The 18996-nt window shown below is 25.3% G+C and overlaps 2 protein-coding genes across 11 annotated transcripts in view; one reads left to right on the top strand and one right to left on the bottom strand.

The window, feature by feature from the left end:
- Positions 1-556: 556 nt before the first annotated feature.
- LOC126905858 (chymotrypsinogen 2-like) lies at positions 557-10693 on the top strand. The gene is made up of 8 exons (XM_050685972.1): positions 557-823; positions 8490-8749; positions 8823-9212; positions 9481-9569; positions 9649-9784; positions 9859-9997; positions 10068-10213; positions 10281-10693. The coding sequence occupies exons 1-8, from the start codon at positions 709-711 to the stop codon at positions 10434-10436; spliced, it is 1431 nt and encodes a 476-aa protein (XP_050541929.1). The 5' UTR covers positions 557-708; the 3' UTR covers positions 10437-10693.
- Positions 10524-18996, bottom strand: part of LOC126905846 (uncharacterized phosphotransferase YvkC-like) — a 24112-nt gene continuing 15639 nt past the window's right edge. For 8 of the 10 annotated variants that reach the window (XM_050685947.1, XM_050685946.1, XM_050685950.1 and 5 more), the window contains 13 exons: positions 18550-18674; positions 16641-16797; positions 15834-15989; positions 15602-15742; positions 15448-15532; positions 14962-15047; positions 14724-14879; positions 14490-14647; positions 14203-14430; positions 11150-11249; positions 10876-11086; positions 10714-10788; positions 10524-10649 (listed from right to left, as the gene is read on the bottom strand). In XM_050685947.1, the coding sequence (XP_050541904.1) occupies positions 10594-10649; positions 10714-10788; positions 10876-11086; positions 11150-11249; positions 14203-14430; positions 14490-14647; positions 14724-14879; positions 14962-15047; positions 15448-15532; positions 15602-15742; positions 15834-15989; positions 16641-16797; positions 18550-18674 (1734 nt within the window). In that variant the 3' untranslated portion in view covers positions 10524-10593. Of the gene's footprint in view, positions 10650-10713; positions 10789-10875; positions 11087-11149; positions 11250-13182; positions 14066-14202; positions 14431-14489; positions 14648-14723; positions 14880-14961; positions 15048-15447; positions 15533-15601; positions 15743-15833; positions 15990-16640; positions 16798-18549; positions 18675-18996 lie in introns of those variants that run through there. The other 2 variants (XR_007704121.1, XR_007704120.1) reach the window with 2 other exon arrangements.

Raw genomic sequence — 18996 nt, 5'->3', positions numbered from 1 at the left:
AAGAAATTAATAACGACCACAAAGTATACATTCTGTAAGCAATTTTACTTTCTACCTAATAATAGTTTAGTGCTTGTAACTAAGAAATCAAGTTAATTAAGAAATAAAATTAGGACAGCACTTTCTATCTCACTTCCTTTGTTGTATGATTTAACTCAGTCCATCAATACTAATTAAATAGTTAATAAAGTACATAGATAACACATCTGTTCAATGTCAAGTTTTGCCAAGGTATTATTTCATGCATAACCCATAGATTAAATAAGTATTTTTTGGGGTGAAATGTTCTACTTTAACGTTAAGTCGTTTCAGCGTTAGAAGAATAACGATGATATTTTCACGAAACACCGTCTTGATACAAACATTTCCGTGACCGGTTTGATAAGTTCGATAAAAAATAATAGTATGTCATTATAAGACGTCTATGTATAATTAGCACTAAATAGCATACGTCTGATTGAGAACCATTGGTCGTCAATAATATGCGGATAGCTGGGAAGCAAAATAAGAAGAAGAAACCGCAATCTCATGAGACCGAGAAGATTTAATAAATGGCGAGCGTGTCTGGTCATCGGTCAGTAGTAGTATCGGTTGCCGGCCACAGCCGGTTGGTGTGCAATACGTTTGCCGAATGACTTGAACGCAACGCATGATCACGGATATTTTATTTTAAATTTATAACACCCTGTTTACTTTTAATTTATTAAAATGAAGCATTCTCTTATATTAGTACTTCGTTTTTTATTAGCCTTATCTTACACGGTAGCTTTTCAGAAATACGCGTATAGAGAAGAAACTACCGACGACGCTGTGATATTGGAAGGTAAGCATACGATATTGAGTAATTTGTAAAACACTATTCCGATTCAGTTTTTATTTGAATAAAACTATTCCATAATTATAGAATATTATGATTTAAAGAAATAATAATAAATAATCATTGAATCGTAACGGAGAATACATTTTGTTAAGACACAAGTTACTAACAATACTTACATTTCAATCAGATAAGTGTCTTGGAATATATTATTTAATATCTCAATAATTATACTGTAAAGAGTTTTTTGCAAGGAATAGTATTTTCTATTTAAATTAGTAACTAGTTATAAGTGCATTCTATTAATATAATGCGCTTATCTAAAAATGATAAAAAAGTGTGTAAAAATTTTAGTTTATAACATAATGCTGACTTACATTAATTATAAAATATTTGGGTTACATTTTCAGTATTTTACAAAAATATCAATTTATTTTTATTAATGTTAGCCTAAGCTCGAAATTGGTTTTATTTAGTATATTGCATTATTATTTTTAAATAAATTATTCAGTTATTGATTTTATTATGATAAAACAAAAATACAATTTTACTGTAAGTTTAAAATAACTAAATAAGAAGGAAGAGTGAGAAGAAGATAGCTATATTCTACGATTTCATTACTTATAACAAGTATGTATGATATTATTAACGTGAACACATAAAATTGATTCGGTAACTTTAAAGAAAATTTGTTAAAATAATTATCTGAAAATAACGTTGAACTAAAAAGTATAAAAATTATAATTAAAACATACTGAAGATAATTTATTTTTATTCCAAAATGATAAACTAATTCGTCTGATTATAAACACGCCAATTTACAAAAAACAAAACATCTCTATTAATTTGGTCTGATATATTTTAAGTTAACGTTTAGTAAAAATTATAAGTAATGAATAAAATAATTTTCGTGATAATCGAAAAACAATTTATTTCAAGAGTTAGTCGAAGAAAAAATTATTTTCATAAAAAATTAATCAAAAAAATTCAATACACGTTTTATTTGCTTTCGTAAAGTTATTAAATGGTTCGATTTTATCTTTTAAAAATTGGACACTGTACAATTTAATTAATTCATTATTTTCTACGGAATTTATACTCACAAAAACAGCTTCTAGGAATTATTATGCACATAATAAATGATGTTTACTTTAACCTTATTTTTATAAATAGTGCACCCTCAAAAAAATTAATTTAAAATTCTATAAAAATGTCAACATCATTAATGTTAATATAAATTTGGATAAAACATCTCTGTTGACTATTTCCAGTTTTTGCAAAATTACTTAGAGCGTATAGGTACGTGTAATATAAATCGAACTTGAGTGGAATTTGTACACAAAACGTGTAGGAATATACGTATTTTAATCGTATATGAATAAATACAAAAGATATTGGCCAAACGAGTGCGGAATAATATATTATTATGTACTACTAAAGGAATGGAACGATTAAAACGATAAAAAATAAATTACTGTTCAAGATGACTTATTTAATACTTTGTCGTATGTCCGATGCCAAGGCCGAACCATGGCACAGGTTCAATGACAGCTACCACACGTCTGTTTGTTTACATACTGTATCTAAAAATCTATTATCTGATTGTTTAGAGATAGTTTTGTAGTACTCCAGCTTTTGTACCACACAATATATCGCCATCCTTAATCAATTTTAGCATAGGCCATTATAAAAAAAATACTAGCAAAATAAAAAAAAATAAGCGGTTTATAGCGCATTATAGACACATATGTGGTTCTGAGTATATAAATTATTACCATGATTAATTAAAAACGAAGGTTTACTTGGAAGTCTACGCCTGTCTATACGTAAAAGTACCATTAAGAAATCATAACAAGATAAGATTTGATATTCAATAGCGGGAAAATATTGGTAAAATGTTTCTTTTAATATTCTCAATAATTTTTTATTGAGAGTTAAGTAGTAGTTGTAAACAAATGTAAAAAAAATTAATCAGTCAAAAATGTGATTTTCGAAACCAGTAACTACTGAACGCTTATGATTCATGTTGGCGTTTCATTTGGGATCAATGCAAATGACATAGTAAATAATTTTTTTTAATATGGGTAGCGACATAATCATTTTTCTTTGTATATTATTCATACATCTAATACTTGATTATTTCTCATTTAATATACTACGCTAAGCCAACTAGAATGATTTTATGGTAAATTATCATTTTCCCAAATATGACCAAGACGAGTTGCTAAATTATAATTAAAACAACACGTTTTTAGGTTTATTGAACTGGTATTATTTTTTTAATCTTATTAACTTTTATCTAAGCCAATTGATATATTATAATATTTTAAATTAAAAGACGAACCAGTTTGTAAAATAAAACCTTTTAAAGTAATCCATCAATTTAATATATTTGTAAAAAAAGTACCCGAAAAAAATCATAATTGACACATTCCTTTGTGTGTTTTAAGAATAATAACTTATTCGTTGATACCCTATAAACTGATTAAAAATTCTCTTCGTCGTCTCACATTAAAATCATCGGGAGCATACAGATTAAATATTATCATTCTTTATTACCCGATGACAAAAAAATGATTATTGGAACCTGTTTCGAGTGATTCATTAAATTATTTCCTATGATTCAGATGACACGTGAAATTATGAATAATGTTATCGGAAGAATTGACACGTGCTTTCGAACAAAATTACTAGTAAAATTTTTATATTCATGCATATAATATTTTATAAGTATATTTCATCACATAATTTATTGTTAACGAAATTCATAAAAATTGTGAATATAAAGATGGCTTAGATTATTCAGACAACTATACTAACTTAGAATCCAGTAAATATTTTTGCTAATTATATTTTTAAATAGTTATCACACATGTAGGCTTTAACAATAACATAATGAAAATGGTTTTTCTAATTTAATGAAAAAATTAGCAAAGATCAGTAAGAGCCTAAAAAAAAATTCGGCCCTATCTGGATATATATGTAAAATGTTATGCCGTATTAGCTCGGTCAAAATAAAAAAAAATGAATCAAGTCTAATACGATACTGTCCACTAAAAAAATACTATAATTGTATTTAAATGGTTTTAATTTTGTAAGTTTCTTTCATTGAATTTTGTTTTAAAAGAAAATAATCGTTTATTAGATTTCTTTTTTATTGTTTGCACTATTGTAAAAGATTAAATACCAATGCTTTATCTGATCTGATCAATGTTTCAATGCGACTCTGCTAGGTCCAAATAAAAACACTAGCATTCAATACCGTTAAAAAAAAAAAACAAAAAAAATAAATTAAATTTTACAAAGATATTGATAATGTAAATTCACAACATTAATATAAATTTTATTATACCAAATTATATTTAAAAATTTACTTTAAAAAAATAACTATTTTAACAATTTTTTTTTGATTTCTTGTAAATTTTTACTAAGTTAATTTTGACTTCGATGCGAAGCTGAGAAGGCATTAATTTTACTATGATATGTTTTTTTTTTGTCTGTTGTCACTTATTATCAGCTCTCACTGAACCGATTTTGATTAACAATATGTCAAAAGATCACAAATCGTATCTAGACGAATACATTACCCTCAAAAATTGAAAAATATACCCTCGTTCACCACAAATGGAGAAAATCCCACAAAAATTTCAATTTTAAAAATCGGTTATTTTCGACATTGTTTAAACTTTTTTTACTTTAAATTGCCATAATTTTTTGAAAAATAAATGAATAGAAACAACTTTTTTTTTATAGATACAATAGGTATTTACTTATCATTTGGTATATTTTTGTTAAATTAGAAAAACAATATTTAATAAATTATTTTTAAGACTCATAGATATGTTAATTATTAAAAAAAATAAATAGCAAATGATTTTTACTGGTTCAAAAGTCATTCAAGTCAAAATAACCAGGCCACCTGTCTAAAACGATTATGAATCAAATAAATAAATTATATAGAATAACAATAATATTTAAAAAAATATAGAAAAATAAATTATTTTTAACGTTAAAAAATATAGGTTAATGACAAATAAATATTAAATTAATTCATTATAACAGAATATTAACAGTACAAAAAAAAAGTATGAGACCACTTGAGTCAAATTTTAAACCTTGAACCTATCCAAACACCGTTAAAACGGTGTTTGAGTACAAATTAAATTATTTCCTCTTGATACATTAGAAGAAAGTATCCTTGATTATAATCTGTAAACTATTAGGTGTAAATACATAAATTATCAATCAACAATTTTTGTTTAATATGTATCTATGTCTATGTCTCATCTATAATTTGTTTTTATTGAATAAATCGTAATTTTATGGACTTATTCAAATATTTTAAATAAGCAAATAATATTGGCAAGAATACAATTAAAATTCTCAGCTTCGCATAGAAGCTAAAAAAAAAAAAATAATTTATCTGATTCTTACATTAATATTAATTAAATACTCTGAATTAGAAATCCGAAAATTTTCATTAATTTTCTATAAAAGTTTACTCTAATAGTCCACAAAAAATTAATTTGTGACTAAATTGAATATAATTTCTCATATAAAATTCGTTATTTTTTTAGTTATGTTGAAATTATTGCCAATGAGCGTTATGTTCATTTTCATTGAAGAAACTATTTTGTAAATTACATTTATAATTAAAATCACACAGTAATTTCAATTATAATTATGAATTGAATCGACCAAAATGTTTAACATCTTCTATTTTCTATCTTTATTTTTTTAACCAAGTATAAAATTTTAATTAATGAAATTATACAAGCAATCTAAATAACTAAAGACTTTTTTTTAGATAATTAAAATTTTAACTTAAATTTTATACGATTCATAATATTAGATTAAATGCATTTTTTTTAACGGGGACATGCCTTTATATATTTCATTAAAACTATACCAATGATTGTCATATATCTCTTAGTTTAGATAATTATAAAGAAATTCTATATTTTCATTATAACTTACTATAATTAGATAAACTTGTATAAATTAAATAATGATTGAGATCTTATTAAGCTCATTAAAATTACATGATAAGGTTGATCAGCCATAAAGAAAATAAATACATTTATAACAGTATAATTACATTAGTATTAATTATTCTTAACAGAATAAATTAAATGTCTTTTTTTTTTTTTTAATTAACGGCTTTTTTATGAATAAAACATTAAATTTTATTCGGCAATATTCCTAAGCATAAATTTTTTATGTTACTCCTATAATATAGCATGGGTGGTAAATAATAAATGTAACAAAAAAATTTAACTACAACTATTGCCTAGATTTTCAGTTTAAATTAAGATCAATGTTTCTATTAGAATAAAATTTGGAGTGGTCAACCTATTAAAATCAAACGCCTACACTTGTAAAATTGCTTTACAATGCATAATATTTTAACAATGAAAACTGAAATAAATATTTTTCAGCATGCAAATTCACTTTAGTATTCATTTATTAAATTTAAATGATTTTAAATTAATCACGATATCTCTCTTTGAAGATCTAAGTAGATGTTTTCATAGAAGTATAAAAAGATACTTAAGTATTTTATTTTTATCAAGTATATCAAAATATTAATAAAATTGTTCATAGAAACAAGTATACATACGCACTTAATTTATTTTTCTAAAATTAAATTCTTGACCTGTTTAAATCTATAAAATAAATAACACAATTTAAATGCAATTAAAAAATACCAGTTTTAAATTTGAAACATTNTATTCCTCAGCATAACTTTTTTATGTTACTCCTATAATATAGCATGGGTGGTAAATAATAAATGTAACAAAAAAATTTAACTACAACTATTGCCTAGATTTTCAGTTTAAATTAAGATCAATGTTTCTATTAGAATAAAATTTGGAGTGGTCAACCTATTAAAACCAAACGCCTACACTTGTAAAATTGCTTTACAATGCATAATATTTTAACAATGAAAACTGAAATAAATATTTTTCAGCATGCAAATTCACTTTAGTATTCATTTATTAAATTTAAATGATTTTAAATTAATCACGATATCTCTCTTTGAAGATCTAAGTAGATGTTTTCATAGAAGTATAAAAAGATACTTAAGTATTTTATTTTTATCAAGTATATCAAAATATTAATAAAACTGTTCATAGAAACAAGTATACATACGCACTTAATTTATTTTTCTAAAATTTAATTCTTGACCTGTTTAAATCTATAAAATAAATAACACAATTTAAATGCAATTAAAAAATACCAGTTTTAAATTTGAAACATTTTTACAATAAATAAGTTACAAAAATTATTGTATATGATACCTGTAAAATTATTCAACTATAAATTTGTATAATTTGTACTTTATATATATTATGTCTTCTCTAAAATTTACCAAAAAATAATTTTTGTGTTTATTTATATTTTAAAATATTTTACATAAATATTCTATTAATCAGTTTACTGTATAAAAACTATTATAAATATCGATAATAATTAAATAAAGTCATATATTCTCGCTGCTAAAAAATGGTAATGAGTACTTTCATAACAAATAATGAACAGTTGTAACGTTGTAAATATAAATAAATTTCACTTCAAATTTACTATTTTTCTTACTGCGCAGTTAAATAACCTAAATTGTATTTTAATATATTGTACAACATTATTTTTTTATATGCATTGAATATTTAAATATACACGGCAACCTATACATCCATTTATTAACAGCCGGTTACTAGCGTTAAATGTATATGAAATGAGACTAAGTATATTGACCCTTTTCGTCATCTAATATTTAATCGCAAAAAAATATTTGCAAACGACCAGTTTTTTGAACAGTGTGATTACTTCTAGTGTAAAAAAACAATGTTGTAATGTCAAGGACACGTATAAATATAACATTTTTATTTACATATGTACTTATATTTCTAGAAAAATGAATTTAAGCATACCAATAAATTGTTAAAATTAATTTACTGTAAATGAAAACAATAACTAAAACACGTGGTTTTAAATATTTTATTATTTTTTATCCATAATCGTTTTATATTAATAAGAAAAAACGTTGTAAATAAATTTTACACTGAACCACTACTAAATTTATTCTTATTCATTTACTATTGACGTATTGTATTTTAATTATTTAAGTTTATAGGTTTCTATTATAATTGACTAAATTAGTTTTCTATATTTACTATACTAAATTTATTACTATTATATGTTCTATATTTAAAACTTCAATAACCGTTTTACTAAAATTATAAGCCTATTTAACATTCATATTATAGTGCAATGTTTTAATTTAGTATTTAAATAATTCATCTCTAATGAAATTTATACTCTCTTTTGTTTATATTCAATAGTATTTAATTAATAATAAAGTAACATAAGTATCAGATTATGTTTTCACTAAACTCAAAAGTTATTTTGTATCTTATTATAATTAGTTTTATTATTTGATTGCAAAAAAATAAAGGTATTTATGTACCCATATTATGATTCGTCGACTGGACAATTATTTATTATATAATAACTAAAATGATTTACAATTTCCAAGATATCTTCTTAGCCAGGTTTATTTACTATTAATAATTAGAATAATAATATTATTTAATAATTATACTGCTACATATTTAAATGTTATAGTTAGATAATTACATTTTTAATTTTATAAACTTTTGATGATATTTAGCGATTCCACTAGAAAAAGTTCCGAAAATAGTTAGTCAAAATGTACAAACCAAAAGTAATGTCGCTCAATACAGATCAAAAAGACAAAGTCAGTGGCCATTAGCATCTGGTCCTTGTCTAACTGGTAGAGGTTCCCTTGGAAAATGCGTGAGTCTTCGATCATGCTATCCTTACATTAAGTTACCTAATATGCCTTACTGGGAAACTTCAGTTATTGGAATGTATGATACATGTACATACATAGATCAAAATCATAAACAGGTATTAAGCGTAATAAAACAGAATATTTTATTTATATAATTTTTAATAATATTTATAATTTTAACAATATTAGAATTTTGGAGTTTGTTGTACACATCCTGGAGCATTAAGACCTGCGTTTCCACCAAATTATTATAATGAAGATATGCTTTATCCATTTTGGGGAGTCCCGCCTAACTGGCCTCCTTCATTTCCACAACAACCACCACCACAATCTCCAATATCTCCACCAGTTACGAATTGGCCATCCCAACCACCTCTTCAAATAGAACCCGAAGAAGTTCCAAATACTAACCCAGCTCCTTCTCCACCATCAAACAATCAACCCAATACTACCAATACTAACAATATAAGTGGAAATGAATCATATGAATGCGGATTAAAACATATACTTGGTGATGATCAAGATCAAGAAAGAATCGTAGGTGGACAAAATGCTGACCCCGGAGAATGGCCGTGGATTGTAAGTAAAAAAACATTAGTCAAATTTAAAAAGATAACATATTTTTCAAGTAAACATATTTTTGTTTACTTTTGTTCTAAAACTTATTTTAGTTGTATTTAATTTAATTAATACATTTTTGCTTAATGGGATAGTTTTTAAGATTTTTATTTTGATCATTGAGGATTATCGTCCGCACATTTCATCTATTTGTTTAATTATTAATTTATTAGATTTTTATATATTCATTAGTTCTAAACTTTTAATAATTTTAATAATTATTACACAGGCTGCTATTTTTAACTCGGGAAGGCATTTTTGTGGAGGATCTTTAATTGATGACAGCCATATATTAACGGCCGCACATTGTGTCGCATAGTAAGTTAACATATATTTATAATTACTTATATAAATATATTTTTAATTTTTTAAAAGTAAATGCCTCTCCTTATTACAGTATGAATTCTTGGGATGTTGCTAGACTCACTGCTCATCTTGGTGATTACAACATTAAAAGTAAATCAGAAATAAAACATTTAGAAAGAAAAATTAAAAGAGTAGTTCGACATAAAGGATTTGATCAAAGAACATTAGTGAGATATTTTAACACAAAAACATTTAATACGTTTCTGTTACAAAATTATTAATGATTATTATTTTTATTTAGTACAATGATATTGCAATTCTTACATTAGACAAACCAGTAAAATTTTCTAAAGAAGTTCATCCAATATGCTTACCACAAAGTAAATCATCTTATATTGGCAAACAAGCAACAGTAATTGGCTGGGGTAGTTTAAAAGAAAGTGAGTATAAATTAATAGTAAATAAATAAAAATTAAATTAATAATTCATTTTAAATGTAACTTGTTTCAGGTGGACCACAACCAGCTATTTTACAAGAAGTTAATGTACCAGTTTGGACGAATCAAGAATGCAGGCAAAGATATGGAGAAGCTGCTCCTGGTGGAATTGTCGAACACTTTTTATGTGCAGGAAAAGCGACTAAAGATTCTTGCAGCGTAAGAATAAGTTTAATGTAAATTTTAAACATTTGAATAAGCATTTAATAACATATTTCATAATTAGGGTGATAGTGGTGGTCCTTTAATGCTTAATGATCAAAAATGGACTCAAGTTGGTATTGTTAGTTGGGGAATAGGCTGTGGTAAAGGTCAATATCCAGGAGTATATACACGAGTAACGAATTTTATGCCATGGATAAGGAAGAATTTGAAAAATTAAACTTATTAAGAATTAACCAGTCGAACATGTCGATAAATTATAATGTAAATAAGATACAATATTTATAAATCTAAATTTATTTTAATAGTTTATATGTATGAGTCATACTGTGTGCCAAGTGTATTGTTAAAACTTAACCTTGTTCTCGTGTAAATTATTAAGTATCGCGTAACTGTAAAAATCCGTTTTCTGAATCTAAAATTACCATATCTCCTAAAATTCAATACAATTTAATGCCAATGCATTTTTGGCTCTAATACGGTTTAAAGTTATTTACCCGTTTTGAAACTCTTTGTTACGCCTGTAACTCCAACAATGCAAGGTACTCTATATTCTCTAGCAACAACAGCACCTAAAATTGCAAAAAAGTACTAGAATTCCATTAATTTAAGAATATTGACGAATTACTAAATAAAAATCATCTTTATCAACTACTAACCATGTGATATGATACCCCCTATTTCAGTCACTAAGCCAGATATTATTGGAAAATAAATAGACCAAGCAACATCAATGGATTTAACAATCAAAATATCTCCAGATTTTAAATGTTCTGCTTGATCTACGGATTCTAGAATGCATGCCCGATTGGTAATATGACCGGGATAAATTGGACATCCTGAGAAGCGTGTAGAGTTTGAATCTAAATACTATACGTATATATTTTTTAAATAAGTTTTTAGAATTAACAATAAAACAAAGTTAAATATTACATGAATAGAATTAGGAAGTTTGTAAATAGGAAATCCAATATTGACATCTTCAAACTGATAGTGTGACAATTTTGGCCACATTTTTTTCCTCATGAGTGCTCTTAAGAAATAAAAACGGAACAACTTTTATTTTATATAAAAATAAAGTGAACTGTCCGTTTTACGGGTTGCCTTAAGTGACTTAGTAAAACATTCAGACAATATTTATTGAGTACTAAGTAGAATAATTATAGAATGAATTGATATAAACATCAAATGGATGCCAAATTACAACTTAATCATAAAAATGGTAATAATAAATAGTAAAAAAAATGTTGAAAGCACATAATAATAGCTATATGTATATATAAAGTATAAAATTTTTAATATAATTGAATTAAAAAAAAAAAGGTTTGCAAACCATAAAAATGTCTATGAATTATTTTAAGAGTATCTTTCATAGCTGAAAGACAGATTATTCTCAAGTCTTCTCCATTAAGATTATGATTTTTAAAAAATCGTTAATCCAATATATGCGGTAATATCAGATGGTAAATATTACTTTTTTTGTTATTTACTTCAGTATCTAGATTTATATTATTCGTTTACCAGTGAATTACTGGATCAAGTATAAAAACATCACTTCACAAATGATCTATGATATCGCACTGTGAGTACTCTAGTGTAAAAACTCAAAATGCATAATGCATGGAACGAATTAATCATTTTCTGTTCCTGCTAAACAATATTATTTAGTAGTATGCATTTAATTCTGTAGATACGACATAATGCGTCATTGGATAACTTTTTGGATTATAACTGAATTGTGCATTTATACCATAACAAATTATGTTTAAACAAGTAAATTAATTTGTCAATTTTGAGTTACTATTCTAGATTACTCACAGTGCGATATCAGACGTCTATTTTGGTTTCTTATAACTGATTTTGGAACACAATGAACTTTTTCATAAACCTTTAACATAGTTTTCTAAATAAATCTGCAGTTATAGTTCGTATCTTATGACGAGAAGAATTTTGCCATTATTCTGAATGAGGATAGATTTCACAAATATGAGGGAGATTTTCAATTTGGTTCATCTCATTGTAAACTGGATTTCTATAACAGCAATTTGCCTGGATTCGCCCACCTGTTGCCTTATTTACCATTGTATTCATTGATATTTTAAGGGAGTTCGTCCATTTGTTACTTGTTAAACCCCTCTTATTTGAAACCCAATTATTGGCAAAGTTCAATATTTATACCATGTCATTGCCAATACTACGTCGGGGTAACACTTTTATCACATTTATCGAACTCAGTTTTCCTTAGTTTGGACAGTATAGCACACACATTAAATCCTATGATTCCATCCAATTGTTGTCGACACTCTCTTTTCTCCTTATTGAATTTTTTTTACAATCATTAAATACGGATCATTAATACGTTGTAGTATGACGCTTCCTATTTTACTCGAAGGATATCAAGCCCTCTTAATTTTATTTAATTTTATTTTTACATTGGCACTAGTGTATAAGCAGGTAAGCCAGTGATTTTTTAAACACCTTGACGCATGACCATGTTATATTTTTCTAGAAACTCTTGTTACAAAAGATCTATCAATGTCTGTATTGAGTACACAAGTTTAGAATAAATACACTGGTCTAAAATGTTAATTTTTATCACCACGTAGAAGGTTAAAAACTATTTTAGTACAGAAATATACTTCAAGGTAGCGTAATGAAAAATGCTACTATATTTACATAGAAACAGTGGTATAGAGATAAACCACTATTTCTATGAGATCTAATGCCAAAACACCGTTACAAATATTTTTTGCAACTGAGCTAGCTAGATTGTTTAACATGCCTACTTTACCAAATTCTATTCTAAGTAATTCTACCAATGTAGCAGCGTACTTTGAATCTCTACAATCACAAGTAGTTCATAGCTATTGTTTTGCCACGTAATTTTGACACGCGTTAAAAATAGTTGGCTATAAAGGTGATTCCTGTGCAACTCTACAGTTAAGTTTAATTTTATGTAAACTAACCTTGTATTTTATTTATATGAAGATTGTGACTATTTCAATTCAATTCTCTTTCTAACTGCTTGGTGAAGACACCGTCCAATTACTCGACCTATCACACTATACATAGTTATTGGTCTCTAATTTTGAATATCTGCTTCTGAATACTTTTCATTGTATAGTAATATAGTTCTCCCTGTTTAAAGTTTAAAAAGAACATAGCTCCACGCGAATACTCTTTTGAAATAACTAGAATTACGGCCGCACATTTAACTTAGCAAATAGTCTAAAGTACAACTTCATCTGGGCCTGGAAATGTATCTATTGACATTTTCTTAATTGCTAACTCTATGGCATTTACACTAATTTGAAAGTCTTACAAGTTGTGGCAGTATTCGTTCGTATCCAATATTATTATTATTATTATTATTTTCGAATAAATGACGGTAATAATTCTCTACAACGTTAAATCGTTTTTCATAGTTATTTTGCCAGTTTCTCGATGATCTCTGAAACATAGATTTCAATGGATTTATCGTATCTTTATAACCACGATCCTAGTGAATCTTTAGCCCTTTTATCTTTTTCTATAGTACGATACAGCTAGATGAATAGGTTCTGGAAGGTGACTATTAGCTTCAAATAAAAAACGGACAACATAACTAGATTAGACCTAGAAATAATGATGTTCTCTCCATCTTATACTTGGAAATATTGGGAATCACTGTCTTGATAAATAATATGAAGTTATTTAAGTTTGGAGTCTAAAATTTACCTACTGAAACGTCTTTTGGAAGTATTTAGTTTTCTAAAATTTAAGTGTATCTTGTGCTTAAGTGCAGGTACCAGATCGAACGACGTATTCTAACTGCGTAACCCTTTCACACTTGTTTTTATAATTTCCGTGCTGCGAATAACTTACGAATTAATTTACTAGTACATATTATATAAACATTTTTTTTATCACATAACATTTATAAATTTTTAATATAAATATTAATTTTAATGAAAATGTTTTAAATTGTTTCTTTAATAATAACATACTTGTATACAATTAAAGTGTCTCTCTCATGACAAATTTTTTCCAACTCATATTGAGACATGAAAAATAACAATTTTGGATCAATCATTTTTCCTTCATCAACAAGTATTTGTCCGAGCTTCAAGTAACACAATCGTAGCTTATGAGTTATTAAAACATATAAGTCTTTTGAAAGTTCTCTATATGTGATGCTATTTCTATATCGCGTTAATAAATAATTTAAAAAATACCTGAAAAAATAATTATGATTATTTATATTTTTTTATTAAAAATATATAAATTTATATACTTTTTCAAGAATCCTCCGTTTGGATAAAAGCTGGTTATTTCAAAATCATTAGCTTTAGGTTCAATATTAGGTTGGTAATGATCTTGAGATACTAACTTTTGAATACACGAATATAATTTGTTATGATCGGTTGACCATGTTTCACAACCCACGTCTAGCTTTATAAATATGTTAAAAATTGAAAAAAAAAATCATTATTCATATAAAAAATTATTTTATAAAAAGTATTCATACCTCTTGAACACCACGATGTCCAAACTTTACAATAAAATCTTCAATAAGACGATGACATTTCTTAGAATTTGATTTTATCCAATTGTGGCAATCGTGTAAAGGCAATTTACAAAATTCTGTTTTTTCAATTTCTTGAGACAGTGCATTAGCTATTTCCTGACATAATTATATGCATTTATATTGTATACATTATATATATATATATATTATTCGAATATATTTATTTTGATTAATTTACCATTAAGTGTTTGAGAATTAACAATGATACTGCATTAGAGTTGTTTATTGAAGACGCTAATTTGGTCAAATATTCTTGAGAATATTCTTAAAAAAAATTTAACAATGCTCTATACAAAAATGTTTTAATACAATTTTCTCGTTTAAATGAGACAGTTTTTAATTTATTTTGATATTCTTAAAGAAAAATGATGAAAAAACCACTATTAATATATGAATTAATTTATTAAATCATATGGAGATTTATAAAATTGTTATATGACGAAGATCGTAAAAATACAAGCAAAAAAAATAATTTACTTCTACATTTTAAATTTATCACTTTCTACTCCTTCGTACTAATTTATGATTAATAATAGTGATGTATGTGTAGTTTTTCAGTAGATAAATCTAATCATATGTGTTCTCACAGGAAGATATGAGCGATGAGTGTCGCTTCATCTAATATTGTTGTTGCTTACATTTTAAATTAAAAATATGGGTTCACCTTTAGTCGTGTTCAATCCTAAAGTCAGCACTAATGTATGAGATATCACATTGTTTGTGCTAGTGTCCATATGACAACGTACCGCCTAACAAAAATGCTTGTGTTTTTACATAATATAATAATGTATAATGTAGTTGTTTTGTTATTAATTTACTTCTTCAAACGTTTTTAAAACAACTTTTATTTGACTTAGATATTGAATAGATGAATAAGAAGTTGTAGTTAATTTTTTTATATTTATATTATCGACTTTCCGACGCATATTTTTAACCTTTGATTCTACATTAAACATCGTCTAAATTAAAAAATAATAATTTTAGTAGTAAATTTCTAACATAAATATACAAATAAACTTAAATTACACATACACCTGTTCAGAAATATACCTGAAATGTCGATAGGAAATGGAGAAATATCCTTAATTTAGATTTTCTTCGCAATTTAATGTTTTGCCATATTTCATTTGTTACGAATAATTTTCCTGCTATAGAATATTGTATGATATCGGAAAAAATGCTATCAACTTCCAAGTATTGAAATAACTAACATAAGAGTAAAAAAAAAATTATTTTAGTAATTTAATAAGAATAAATAATGAATACATTATATTGACAGTTGTATTTTGTAAAATGAAATATTAATTTAAAAATGGTTCGTCCGATTTTTAATTTAACTAATGAAAACGTATTTTAATATATACTAAAATAGAAAACTAAACAATCACATTTTACTTAATTAAGTAATTAATTTATTCGAAATTTTAGATTAACAATGTTGTCTGTATATTCATTAAACATACAGACAGTTTTAAACACAAATCTCTTATTTATTATAAATTGAAGATAATAATATTAAAAAACATTAAAAAATGCCATTCCATTACCAGATATTCTTATTAGTCATGAAAATTTACTTGAATAATTTATATTTCTTATGATACACAAATTCAGGCCCTGGGTCAAGTTGTTCTGAGTTATATTAATGCATAATTGGATAAAGACTTCTAAATTTTAATATAATATAAAGTTTAAAATATTATATTATATTTTGAAGATTAAAAATAAGAAAGACTGTATTTTGATTAAATAAAATATATTTTTTGCATTAAAATAATTGAATAATAGATATTTAAATAAAGAAAAATCTATTTATATTAATACAAATATAGTGTGCAAAAAATAATAATTACTAACTTGACACAAATTTAAACAACAGTTAAAATTAATGTTAAACTGCTGTTTTCCATTATAAATATCTGTTGGGTCATTTTTAGCTAGTCCTAGACTTGGAAGTAACGAAAAAAAATCTAAAGTAAGTGACAATGGATGTAATGCTCCAGGGAAAACATCTCTGTAATTAAAATATAAAAAGTTTCAAAAAAATTTTTATTTTTTATTAAATCAAATAAAATTCACTCTTATTCTTATTATTAGTTACCAAGTAACCTTCCTTTTTTTTAAACAAAATGTTAACTCAACAATAATTTCTACGTATTTGTGCAAAAACTTACATCGTTAGAGACACAATTAGAATTAAATGTTTGGAGTGCTAACAAAACCATATATAAGATTTTAGCGCAGAGTAGTTTGTTAATGGTTTTATTTATATTTGAGTCATGTATCATTTATTTATTTTTTAGCATCGATGCTAGGTTTAGGTTATACGTTCTTTTTTTATAAAAATTCTCAGCCATCGCTAGACCTATATGGTTCATCTATAAGGCAAAAGAACTTAATTTTAATCTATTTATTAAACTTATCCTCGTCGAAATTTGGGGTAAAACTCCCTCGATTTTAGAAATTTTGAAAAAGTAAAAAATATCTCAAATTTACGCTGCCATTAAATATATTTTCAAAATCAAAATTTTTTTAATTTATTTTTTATATTTTTTTGAAAAACACTTATTCTAATGAAATTTTAACAGAATATACTAAAGACAATTATATTTTTTTAGTATATTTTTTCTGAAAGTTAAATTAAAAATCTAATTAAAAGTATAGGATGGGTTTGGTGGAAATCACACACTTACGTAAAAAATTGTTTTTTAACTCAATTTTTGAAAATTTTCCGGAACATCTGCGTTTTTCACACCAGTGGCCAATTTACATGAACTAGTCCATGGGTTCCAGAATCCTTCCCATTGAACATAAAATCATAGTACTGGAAAATTAAATACCCTCACTACTCTACATTCTAAAAGTTACCTGAACCCTTCCTTATACAACATTTTTAAATACGCTACTACTTCAAACTAGTATCAAATTGAAACTGTTAAGAGTACTTTATAATGAAAAAAAGAAAATCTCCGATTAAAAAAGTATTTAATGACTGATAAATAATGAAATATATGGAACTAAAAAAAATTAAAAATTGTTTTTTTTATCATAATTATTATTTTTAAGAAAAATGGGGTGGCTAGCGTTGAATCTATCACTTTGAATGTAAACTGCCTCAGTAGTTAAAAAAAAAAAGTTATTTTTATGTAGAAATCATCGTTTTTGTATTGTTATACTTTATTTTCAAATTTTTTTAATTATTTATGTCTATTATACTTTAGTTCNATTTTTTTAATTATTTATGTCTATTATACTTTAGTTCAAAAAGTATAGTCATGTAGGTAGTTGAAATAAGTACTCTCCTATAACTTCCATTTAATATTCCTTTTACAAAACTTACAATATTAAAATATTGAATATATAATTCATACTAAATTTAATTATTACTATAATGACACTTTATATACAGAGTGATTCATTTATCATAAACCACTCAATTTGTCAAGAAATAAAAATAGTATTTAAAATATATTTTTTTTTATTTCTTTTAGATATGCGTTTTACTTAATAATAAAATATTTTTTTTTTATTTCTTTTAGATATGCGTTTTACTTAATAATAAAATTTTTTTTTTTTCATCCCTTATGTCTTATAAGGGTGTCAACTATATAGGTATTTTTTTTCTTTCACCAATCTCTCCCACCCATCTAGATATAGAACTATTAATAACTTCCGAAGTACTAGTCTAAAATTTCTTATAGACTCGTCATTTTCTTACGAATGTTCTTTAACAAAATAATTTATACCACTTCTATTTCATACTTACTTGGTGTTGTAGAAAACAGAGACATCTTTACAAGAAAACGGAGAATCAAACTCATGTAAGATTTCATTATCACTCCAAGCAAATATAGATGTAATTGGTCTTAACTGAAGAAGAAAAATATCTGCCTTAAAACAATTATACAAATTAGAATTACATCCATGAGAGCTCACATAGTAAAAAGGAAAGAAGTATAGAGAATATATCATTAAAGACAAAAAAAATAATTGGTAAATAAACGAGTTTTTACGTTATAGTGAACTGAAGATTAAAACTGCCAGAAAAATTTTAATTTAATTTGATTTAATTAGGAACTCTTTTGTTTTTGGGGGATTTGTCTTTGAATTCAACTAGTTACGTTTTTTGACCTAAATTACATACTAACTACAGAGATATAAAGATAAAATTAATTAAATTTTCAAATATCTTTTAACTTAACAAATTGAAATA

This window comes from Daktulosphaira vitifoliae, unplaced genomic scaffold (genome assembly GCF_025091365.1).
Source record: "Daktulosphaira vitifoliae isolate Bord-2020 unplaced genomic scaffold, ASM2509136v1 Scaffold_4, whole genome shotgun sequence".
NCBI classification, from domain to species: domain Eukaryota; kingdom Metazoa; phylum Arthropoda; class Insecta; order Hemiptera; family Phylloxeridae; genus Daktulosphaira; species Daktulosphaira vitifoliae.
Note: the sequence above shows the minus strand (reverse complement) of the source record. Positions and strands in the feature narration are given on the sequence as shown.